The following is a 10,648-nucleotide window of genomic DNA, read 5'->3' as shown; positions in this document are numbered from 1 at the left end:
AATAAAGATTGGATCTCACGATGCTCAATAAAGATTCGGATGGTGGGGGCATGTTGTCTGATTGATAGAGTGGTTCAAAATTTCTTACTGAAATCAACTTAAATTCAAAGCAACAGATCAGATTTACTAAATTTTTAAATCATATGGAGAGAGAATATCAAAGGAGAGAAAAATTAATAAGATAGAATATGACTTATCAGGTGACACTATCTAATAATCTGACGGTCTAATCAAGATAATTTAATCAAATTAGGGCTGAAGCTATGTACAGATTATTTAATAAAAATCATAAATTAATGCCAAATATAATGATATTCAGATCTGACGAAGATGAGGGTCGACACACTATCCGACGATCATGGATCAGAATCCTTCACTAAGCTCAATTAAAATTATTAAAAAATAAAATTTATCGAACTAATTTTAGAGAGCGAAAATTTTTTGAAAAGAAAAATAATTTTAGAGAAAAAAAATTTATAAAAAAAAAAATAATATTTAGAAAGAGAAAATGAAGATTCAAACTTAAAGAATGAGGAGGGGGAAGAGGGAGAAACTATTTTTTTTTTTTCTCTTTTTTTTTCTTTTCGTTTCTTTTCTTTCTCTGGACGAACAGGGAATCTACTTCCCCTTCTAATCGCGGAACAGGGGACTCAAGTTCCCCGTTCCCTCTCTGGACAGCAGACCTCCTACCGGCCATAGCCATGGCTATGGCCGGCTGTAGCTGGGGCCACAGCGACACAGCGGGTGGCATCCCACTGGCGATCGACGGCGAGGACGGTCGGAAATATCAAAACAAGAATGGAAAATAGGGCATCCAAATTTTCTATCAAATCCGGCAATTATTCATCCGGAATTCATGATTCAAGGACTCAAAATGATGTGGAGGAGGATTAATTCAGAGTTTAAAGGATCATTACCTTCATCTAGCCGATCGGTGCCCCTGAATTTCAACGAATACATAGAGCTTAACCGGCGGTAATCCAAGAAGAAAAGAGGGGAAAAAGGCAGTGAACAGCGGCGTTTCTGGTGAGGAAAAATCAACCGAGTGCAGGCCTTTAAACAGACCTCTACGGGAAAGGTTTTACTTTGATTTCAATAAGATTTTCAGGTGGATTAAGGGTTTCAATCAAAGAAGAACTCCTTCGGGAGTTCTCATATATTTTTTCCCACTTCCACGGTTTCCCATCTCCACACGTCCTGGCACAATTTCAAATTTTTTTTTTAATTTTATTTGTTGCTGTTTTGAGATCAGTGCATGCCGCTGGATATTACATTCGCATTGTCTATTCATATTTTTTATAATATTTTTTATTATATAAATATTATTACATATATGATATAATATAATATAATAGTTCACAATCACAAAAGAAATTTATAAGGCTCCGATCATGAGATTCCTTGAGCCTAATTTTTCCCAAAAGAAGGCCTTCTCTTTGACGAAAATGAATATCATGACATGCTTTTAAATTTTAGTATCTTCTCTTACATTTCTTAGCTTTCAGAAACGTCAAAGAATAACCCTGCAGGATTAGGTTTAGCATTTTCAACCGGGACTTGTGTGCCCCTTGCGCACGCAAGTCTCTGGACAATCTTTTTTTTTTATGAGAATGCAAGTGGAAGAAAGGCCCCCCGCCCCCCAACCCCTCTGATGTCCCTGGACGGTCTTTCAACATGAAATGGGATGTGGGTGGATGAGCTGGTCAAGCAAGGCTCTTCAATTGTTGCTGGACGCCAATGTTGAATAGATCCATGGTTACACATCATAAAATGTGGCAAATAACCACCAAATTGCCCAAAAAGAAAATCCCCCATTCTTCTCCAAATGGAGGTAAAACTACCCTTACTCTTGGTGATATGTCTGCTTCCGGGAATCACAGCAACCAAATATGATGAATTCACATACAACGGATTCAATAGGAGTGAGTTATACCTTGATGGCATTGCAGAGATCACAACCAATGGCCTTCTGCGATTAACCAACAGTACGGAGAGCCAGCAAGGACATGCATTCCACAAAGTGCCACTGCGTTTTAAGAATACCTCCGATGGTAACGTTCACTCTTTCTCTACTTGCTTTGTTTTTGCAATACCCCCTGAATATCCAGATGTGAGTGGCAATGGGCTCGCATTTGTGCTCTCTCCAACCAGGGGGCTCCCTGGGGCCCTGACCAAACAATACCTAGGTCTCTTCAATTCTACCAATAATGGAAACTCATCAAATCACATCCTTGCCATTGAGCTAGACACCGTCCTCAATATAGAGTTTCGCGATATTAATAACAACCATGTTGGAATTGACGTCAATGGATTAACGTCGTTAAACGCTGCGCCGGCATCTTATTTCACCGAGAAAATTGGTGAGTTTAAGAACCTCAGCCTTGTAAGCAGGGAACCGATGCTGGTATGGGTAGATTATAGCAATCAAGAGAAGAAGCTAAATGTAACAATGTCCCCCATCAGTGTGCCCAAACCAAGCCGTCCATTGTTGTCTTCTTTAATTGATCTGTCCTCGGTATTATTGGACACCATGTATATTGGCTTCTCTTCTTCTACAGGCTCCATGCTGACATCCCATTATGTTCTGGGTTGGAGCTTTAAGATGAATGGGCAAGCGCCTGCCCTCAACCTGTCCAGCCTTCCTTCACTTCCTTTTGAAAAGCATAGAAGAAAACTAACAGCTTTGATAATTTGGGTGGCCTTAGGAGTAGTGGTGTTCATAGCTATAACTGCCTGCTGTATTGCTTACATAATAAGAAGAAAGGCAAGGTATGCCGAAGTTCTCGAAGAGTGGGAGCTAGAACATAGAACTCATAGATTCTCATATAAAGAACTATTCAAAGCTACCAAAGGCTTTCGAGAAGAAAATCTTTTGGGAGTGGGTGGTTTTGGAAGAGTCTACAAAGGCAAGCTACCCTCCTCAAAAACCGAAATTGCAGTGAAGAGGATATCTCATGATTCTAAGCAAGGAATGAGGGAGTTTGTTGGGGAGATTGCGAGTAACAGCCAACTCCGTCACCGCAATTTGGTCCAACTTCTTGGCTATAGCCGCAGGAAAGGGGAACTCCTTTTGGTCTATGAGTTCATGTCCAATGGAAGCCTTGACAAGTTCCTCTATGATGCAAACAAGCCAACAACACTTGGCTCGAGTCAGAGACTAAAAATTATCAAAGGCGTGGCTTCAGGTTTGCTTTACTTGCATGAAGAGTGGGAGCAGATTGTTGTACACAGAGATATAAAAGCCAGCAATGTCTTGCTGGACGGTGAAATGAATGGAAAGTTGGGAGACTTTGGACTATCAAGATTGTATGATCATGGTAGCGATCCCCAAATTACTCATGTGGTGGGAACTTTTGGTTATATTGCTCCAGAGCTCACTAAAACAGGCAGGGCAACTACGAGCACTGATGTCTTCGCCTTCGGGGTTTTCATACTTGAGGTTGTCTGTGGAAGGAGGCCAATAATGCAGCAAGAATCACCGGATCTTCATTTGGTGGACTGGGTGTTGGGGAGTTGGAGGAATGGAGTAATTCTAGAGGTTATAGATGCAAGACTGGGAGGTGATTATGATGTGGGGGAAGTGGAACTGATCTTAAAGATTGGATTGCTTTGTTCAAATCCTGTACGTGCAGCTAGACCAACCATGCGCCAAGTGATGCAGTTGTTGGACGGTGATCTTTCGCTACCCGAAATACCCAAGGATGGGATGGGCATCGCCGTTTCATCACCAAATCATGCTGAAGAATTAGAAGAATCATAATGTCATGAGTATCAGTTATTACTTGTAAACTGTTCCATCCACTGGCAAAGGGCCAATCTGGCCTCTTTGAAAGTTGTTGGCTTTCTTGAATTTAGGTAACTAGTGGAATTTGAATGGAAGTGTTTTGTTTTATCCTTTCCTCTCTTCTCGCCTCACTGGGAGACCTAATATAATAACCAATTAACCCGTCATGCTCATCCTTTATGCCCTTTTAAAGATGAACACTAGCTGCTATGAACACCAAGTAATTCTGAGCTAGTCATTCAGCTTCTTTAGCTTAGGTGAAACACTGTCTGCGACATTATGTTTATAAGATAGTGCTTGCAGCAGTCCATATTTTGTTGAAAAGTAATAGTTAATGTTACGGAAGAAAAATGTTGCCTTGTCCATCACGTAAGAACGAGCTCTTTAGATTCCAGATTAAACCAACATCTATTATTCTTTCCAAACAAAAGTTTATAATATCCAAGTCATGATACTCAATTGTAAACTCAATGCTACATGTAAAAAACTGAAGTTTGCAGGTTTCTATAGTGGATGCTATTAGAATTCTTCCAATTTCATCCTATTACCCGAGAATGTGGTTTTGGCTCTTCTTAAGTAGTTAGTCAGCTTCTCTGATAATATTTTCATTTTCAATAGATTCAGTAGAGCACACTTGGTTATAAAAAAATTAAAAATACGTAAAAAATAGCAAGTCGGATCGAATCTACAGAGAAGGCAGTACTTTGATTTGAAATTTTTGATTTTATATAAATAAGATAAAGTTTTGAAGAAAGTAATTTAAGTCAAAAAATAGAAATTAAAAGTACAAAAAATAAATCGGACACTAAGATCTACTATTTAGATCCTAACTTCTACTTGTAATAGAAATAAATAATAAAAATTTAAAAAGCATAAAATAAATTAGTACTAAGATCTACTAACTAGATCCTAGCATCTACTTGTAAAAAAAAATAAAAGACAGAAATTTAAAGTGTAAGAAAATAAATTTTATATTAATTAGAATTAAAATTCAAGTACAAAGAATTTAAAAAGAACAATAAAATAAAACTATAATACGAATCTGAAGTTGATCAGCGCAGCTTCGTCGGAAAGATGGTTGACGATCTCTCCTTCTTCCTTCGTACTCTGTAGAGCGAACCGGCTTCTCTTCTTCTTCCCCTTGGGTTTTTAAATTTTTAATTTTTTTTTTAATTTTTTTTATTTTTTCACTGCTTTTCTCTTCTCCCCTCTCTTATTCTAGGACTCCTTATTTATAGGTGAATTTTTCACTTTTTTCTAGTAGCAAAAAGAGTCCTAAAACCATTAAAATTTGTAGTAAATCTGTATCTTAATTTTCTGACTATCGGATTATATTTGGACCGCCCAGATCAGCCCAAAAAACATAGATCAACTCCTTATCACGATCGGGAACGATGCTGGCCGTTGGATCGTGCTCTTAATGTGTTTTCAGCCGTTAATCAGTGCTCAACTCTCTTATTCTCAGTCGGAAACAGCGTCAGCCGTTGGATCAGACTTCGGATAGATTTCTGGCCCTTGGATTGCATGAAAAATATCCTTCTTCTGGTTAGTTTTCAGGCAGCAACGAATATGGACCGTCCGATCTCGCTCAGAATCGATTTGAACTGTCAGATCACATGTTTGAAGTAGGCCACCACCGCTGGATATGGTAATGCGTGATATCAGCCGTCCGATCGCATATTCAGAGCGATATCAGCCGTCGGATCGTGTGATTTTTTTTCGCCCACCTATGAACCATGCCAAACATCGCAAACTATTTTCGTGGACCGCGCCATCACTTTTGTGGACCACACGGTGGGTCCACCATGCATCGAAGGCTATAAAATTTATTTTTTAGGATATTTTGGCTTGATTTTTGCTCTGATTTTGTACCTGAAAAATAAGAAAACATATGCATTAAATTGCTCATAATTCTCTATTATTTTGGTGTTTAAATTACTTAATTAAATTAACATCTATTTTTTATAAATATATTTTAATTTTATATTTTTTAAAATTATTTATTTTTATAAAAAAATTAATTTATTTATGAAATTAGATTTTTTAGAAGATGTTAGCATCATAAATTATCAAAAATATCTTTAATAAATATAAAAATATACCACTTATTACCCCTCCAACTTGAACTTTACTTGTTCTCGAGTAAAGAACGAATCTAGAATTAAGTACTATTTAACTTAAAGTTTCAAATTTCATCAAGTAATTTTAAAAAGGGCCACTGAGTTCAATAAAATGTGAGTGAAGTATGTCATTGAAATATTAATACTAATCAATGTGGAAGTTAAACTAAGACATTAAATTCTTTCTGAATTTTTTTTAAATTACTCTACCTTTATCTCTAAATCATTTAACCTTCATATGGACAAGTATATTGTTACTTTCATCCTTTCTTTTTTGATTTTTTTTTAATGTTGTACTGCTATTAAGTGTCTTAACCCTTTAAGCTTTCTGTTTGACCTATGTAGCGAGTTTTCAGTCAATGACTCCATAATCAGATGGCTTTAGGGCACTAGGTAAAGAATATCCCTCGGACTTATTTACTCGAATCAAATAAGCTACGAGTTAAAACTAGCTTTACAACAAACCTTCTTTGTCTTTCATACTTTTTGATGCGAAACTCAATGCTTGCTTAGGCAAAGAGGCTCGGTTACTCAGCATGAAGTACTTGAAATTTTTTTTTTTTAAGAATAAACGTATAGTTACCCTACACAAGCCCATAGGAAGTAAACTTTTCTTTGATGCTGGTAGGAAAATTTAAAAATACTCAAGAAAAATTATTTAAGTTCTAAACTTAACTCTTTATTGAGTTTTTTTTAATATTTAATCCCTCGATATTTTATAAACTCTCTGGTCTGTACATCAATTTTCTTTTAAAAAATACTTGGTTTAACTCGATTCTTAAGTGTAATCAGATGCTTAAATGCTAAATACTTAACTTACTTGAGGACTTTAAAAATTTTTATTCTCCTCTCCAACTTAATCGATATTGTCCTTAATGGAGTAAGAAAAATAAAAGGTGCATATAAAGAGGAAAAAAAAAGAGATGTCATCAGATCTAAAAGCTTTTTCAAAATTAATTCTCCTCCTAACTTAGCCAATATTATCTACAAATCTTTACAAAAGATACTAAGTAAGACTCGATTAATCTAAATAAAATATAAAAAATATCAAAAAGTAAAAGCAAAAATTGGGTTGCCTCCCAGAAAGTGCTAAGTTTACCGTCTTCAGCCAGACACAATGCAGCTCAGTTCAATGTGGTTATGTTAATGCTACTTGATCAATGATTTGGTTTAGTGACATCCCTTCAATATATGATTCAATCTTTGACCATTTATCTTAAAAAAAATTCAGATTTAGGATCATAAGTTTGATGCACCATATGGAAATACTTGATTTACTATGTAAGGTCCATCCCATCTCGATCTCAATTTTTCTAGAAATAATTTTAGCCTTGAATTAAATAACTAGACTTGTTGATTTGGCTCGAAGGTTTTTTTTGAAATATGTTTGTCATGAAAGGCTTTCATTTTCTCTTTATAAATTTATGAATTTTTGTAAGCCTCCCGTCTCAATTCATCTAATTCACTCAGTTGCAACATCCGATTGAAATCAGCTTGTTTCAAATCAAAATTTAGTTACTTGATTGCCCAATATACTTTGTGTTTAAGTTTTACTAAAAGATGACATGCTTTTCCATAGATCAATCTGTAGGGAGACATTTCAATAAATTTTTATAAGCTATCCTATAGGCCCATAATATATCATCTAGTCGATCTGACCAATCTCTACGATCAGGCCTAATAGTCTTTTGCAGGATGTTCTTGATCTCCCTATTGGATACTTCAACTTGACCACTTATTTGCGCATGGTATGGTGTAACTATCTTATGTGTGACCTCATATTTTTGCAGCAGTATTAAAAAATGATAGTTTATAAAGTGGGTACCTCTATCGCTAATGATAGCACGTGAAATTCTAAACTTAGAAAATATATTCTTTTGAACAAATTTTATGACTACCTTACGATCATTGGTTTGTATTGTCATTGTCTCAATCCATTTAGAAACATAATCGACGGCCACTAAAATGTATTCAAAACAATTGGAGGGGTGGAAAGGGTCTCATAAAATCAATTTTTCAAATATCAAAAATTTCAACTACCAAGATAGGGTTCAAAGGCATCATATCTTTCTTTGAAATGTTTCTTTAAGCTTGACACCTTAGACATTCCTGGCTAAAATTATAAGTATCCTTAAACAATGTGGGCCAGTAAAATCTACTTTGCAATATTTTGATCGTAGTTTTTTGTCCAAAAAAAATATCCTCTATAAGCAAGAGTATGACAGAATTTCAAGATACTCAATTGTTCAGTTTCAAGAACACATCTACGAATGATCTAATCAGCATAAATTCAAAAAAATTTAGGATCTTTCTAAGAATAATACTTGATTTAAGCAAAGAATCGATTCTTTTCATACTTAGACTAGTCATCAAGAATTTGTCTAACTGCTAAGTAATTTACAATATCTGCAAATCAAGGAACCTTTGTATGTAAAATTACTAGAAGTTGTTCATCTGGAAAGATTCTCCAATTGATGCAGGTTCACAATCTTCAACTAAGATCCTCGATAGGTGGTCTGTTACAATATTTTCAGATCCCTTTTTGTCTCAAATTTTAATATCAAATTCTTTAGCAGTAAGATCCATCTAATCAATCATGGTTTAGCATCTTTCTTTGAGAGCAGATATCTCAAAGCTGCATGATCCGAATAAATCATAATTTTTGATCCTAACAGGTATGATCGAAACTTCTATAGGGCAAACACTACAGCTAGTAACTCTTTCTCAGTTGTGGTATAATTTATTTGAGCTTCATTCAGAGTTTTGCTGGCATAATAAATCACTATAGGATATTTGTTTACCCTTTGGTCCAAGACAGTTCCTATGGCAAAATTAGAAGCATCGCACATGATCTCAAAAGGTAGTGACTAGTCTGGAGGTTGGATGATTGGAGCTTTGGTTATAGCTTCTCTAAAAATTTATAAACCTTAAGATATTCTTCATCAAAGCTAAAAGGAGCATCCTTAGCGAGTAGATTACACAAAGAACGGGATGTTTTAAAAAAATTTTGATGAAACGAAGGTAGAATCCTACATGGCCAAGGAAAGATCGGATTTGTTTGACGAATGGATGGAGGAAGTTTAGAAATTAGTTCAACCTTTGCTTTATCAACCTCAATCCCTCTCTTTGACATAATGTGCCCTAGGATGATCCTCTTAACCATAAAATAGCTCTTTTTCCAACTTAAAACTAGATTGGCTCAATGCATCTTTTAATATTTTTTCAAATTATTGAGGCAACTCTCAAAAGATTCTCCAAAGATTAAAAAATTATCCATGAATATCTCTAAAAATCTCTTACCATATTTGAAATATTGACATCATGCACCTTTGAAAGGTCGCGGGTGATTACATAGTCCGAAAGGCATTCTACGAAAAGCAAAATTCCATAGGGGCATGTGAAGGTGGTCTTTTCCTAATCTTTGGGTAAATTGCCACCTGATTGTACCCTAAGTATTCATCTAAAAATAAATATTATTGGCCAGCTAGTTCTCTAGGATTTGGTCAATAAAGGTAAGAAAAAATGATCTTTACGATAGCTGTATTGAGTTTTCTATAATCTCTACAAACACACCACCTAGTGGAAAGTCGTATTGGCACTAGATCTCCATGGTCAATGCGGACAACCATGAGTCTAGATTTTTTTGGAACAACTTGAGTGGGACTCACCCAGTGGCTGTCAAAAATAGGATAAATGATACCAGCATCTAACCATTTAATTACCTCTTTCTTGACTACATCCTGCATATTCAGGTTGAGCCATCTTTGCAATTCTCGAATGGATTTGACATTGTCCTCTATGTAAATATGATGCACGTATATTAACGACTAATGCCTTTCAAATCAGCAACGATCCAACCTATGGCCTCTCTATGTGTTTTCAATACATTCAGCAATTGATCTTCCTGCTCAGGGGTTAGGTCAGAAGCAATGATTACTGGTAGGATTTTTTTAGATCCTAAAATACATACTTAAGTAATTCAGACAAAAGTTTCAGTTCTAGTTGTGGTGGGGCCTGAATTGAAGGACGTAGTGGTTCAGTTTCTAGCTTAGGTAAGGGCTCAATTTTATTGACCAAGGTAGTGAATGTGCTAGGTGAGGTAAATCAAGCAAGGCATTCACCTCTTGACTTTGGGTTTCTTCAATGAGTTCATCCAGAAAATCATCTTCCATCAAGTCTAAGGAGGAATCATTTCAACTATCTCATCTATCAGATCGATTACCAAATAGCTTTTCTCCTTTTATGCATACTTTGAGGCATTAAAAACGTTAATTCTCACCTTTTGATCCCCATAAGAAATATCCATGGCTCCTATTTTATAATTAATATAGGCATTGACAGTGGCTAGGAATGGACGTCCTAAAATTATGGGATTTTGATTTAGCTCTTGGGATGGTTCCATATCAAGTATGAGGAAGTCTATTGAAAAATAGCATGTGTTTATTTTAACTATGACATCCTCGATCAGACCACATGATGTCTTCACAAATCTATCAGCTAGTTGCAAAATAATCGATGTGGGTTTCAGTTCTCCTATCCCAAATTTTTCATAGACCAAGGTTGGAAGTAGGTTGATACTAGCTCCTAAGTCTAACAAGGCTCGATCAAAGGTAATGCCTCCTATAACACATGAAATCAAAAGAGCACCAAGATCTTTCATTTTCTGAGATAATAGATTCAACAAGACTGCATTAACATCCTCAACAATATGATTCTCTCTATTGTTCGTGGCTTACATATTTAG

General features: G+C 35.8%; 1 protein-coding gene across 1 annotated transcript; it reads left to right on the top strand.

Moving 5' to 3' along the window:
- Positions 1-577: 577 nt before the first annotated feature.
- LOC105042685 (L-type lectin-domain containing receptor kinase SIT2) lies at positions 578-3,892 on the top strand. Its single transcript, XM_019849739.3, is given in 2 exon segments — positions 578-1,809; positions 1,811-3,892. Coding segments are annotated over 2 exon segments (2,022 nt in total). The 5' UTR covers positions 578-1,737; the 3' UTR covers positions 3,761-3,892.
- The last annotated feature ends 6,756 nt before the right edge of the window (positions 3,893-10,648 follow it).

This window comes from Elaeis guineensis, chromosome 4 (genome assembly GCF_000442705.2).
Source record: "Elaeis guineensis isolate ETL-2024a chromosome 4, EG11, whole genome shotgun sequence".
NCBI lineage: Eukaryota > Viridiplantae > Streptophyta > Magnoliopsida > Arecales > Arecaceae > Elaeis > Elaeis guineensis.
Note: the sequence above shows the minus strand (reverse complement) of the source record. Positions and strands in the feature narration are given on the sequence as shown.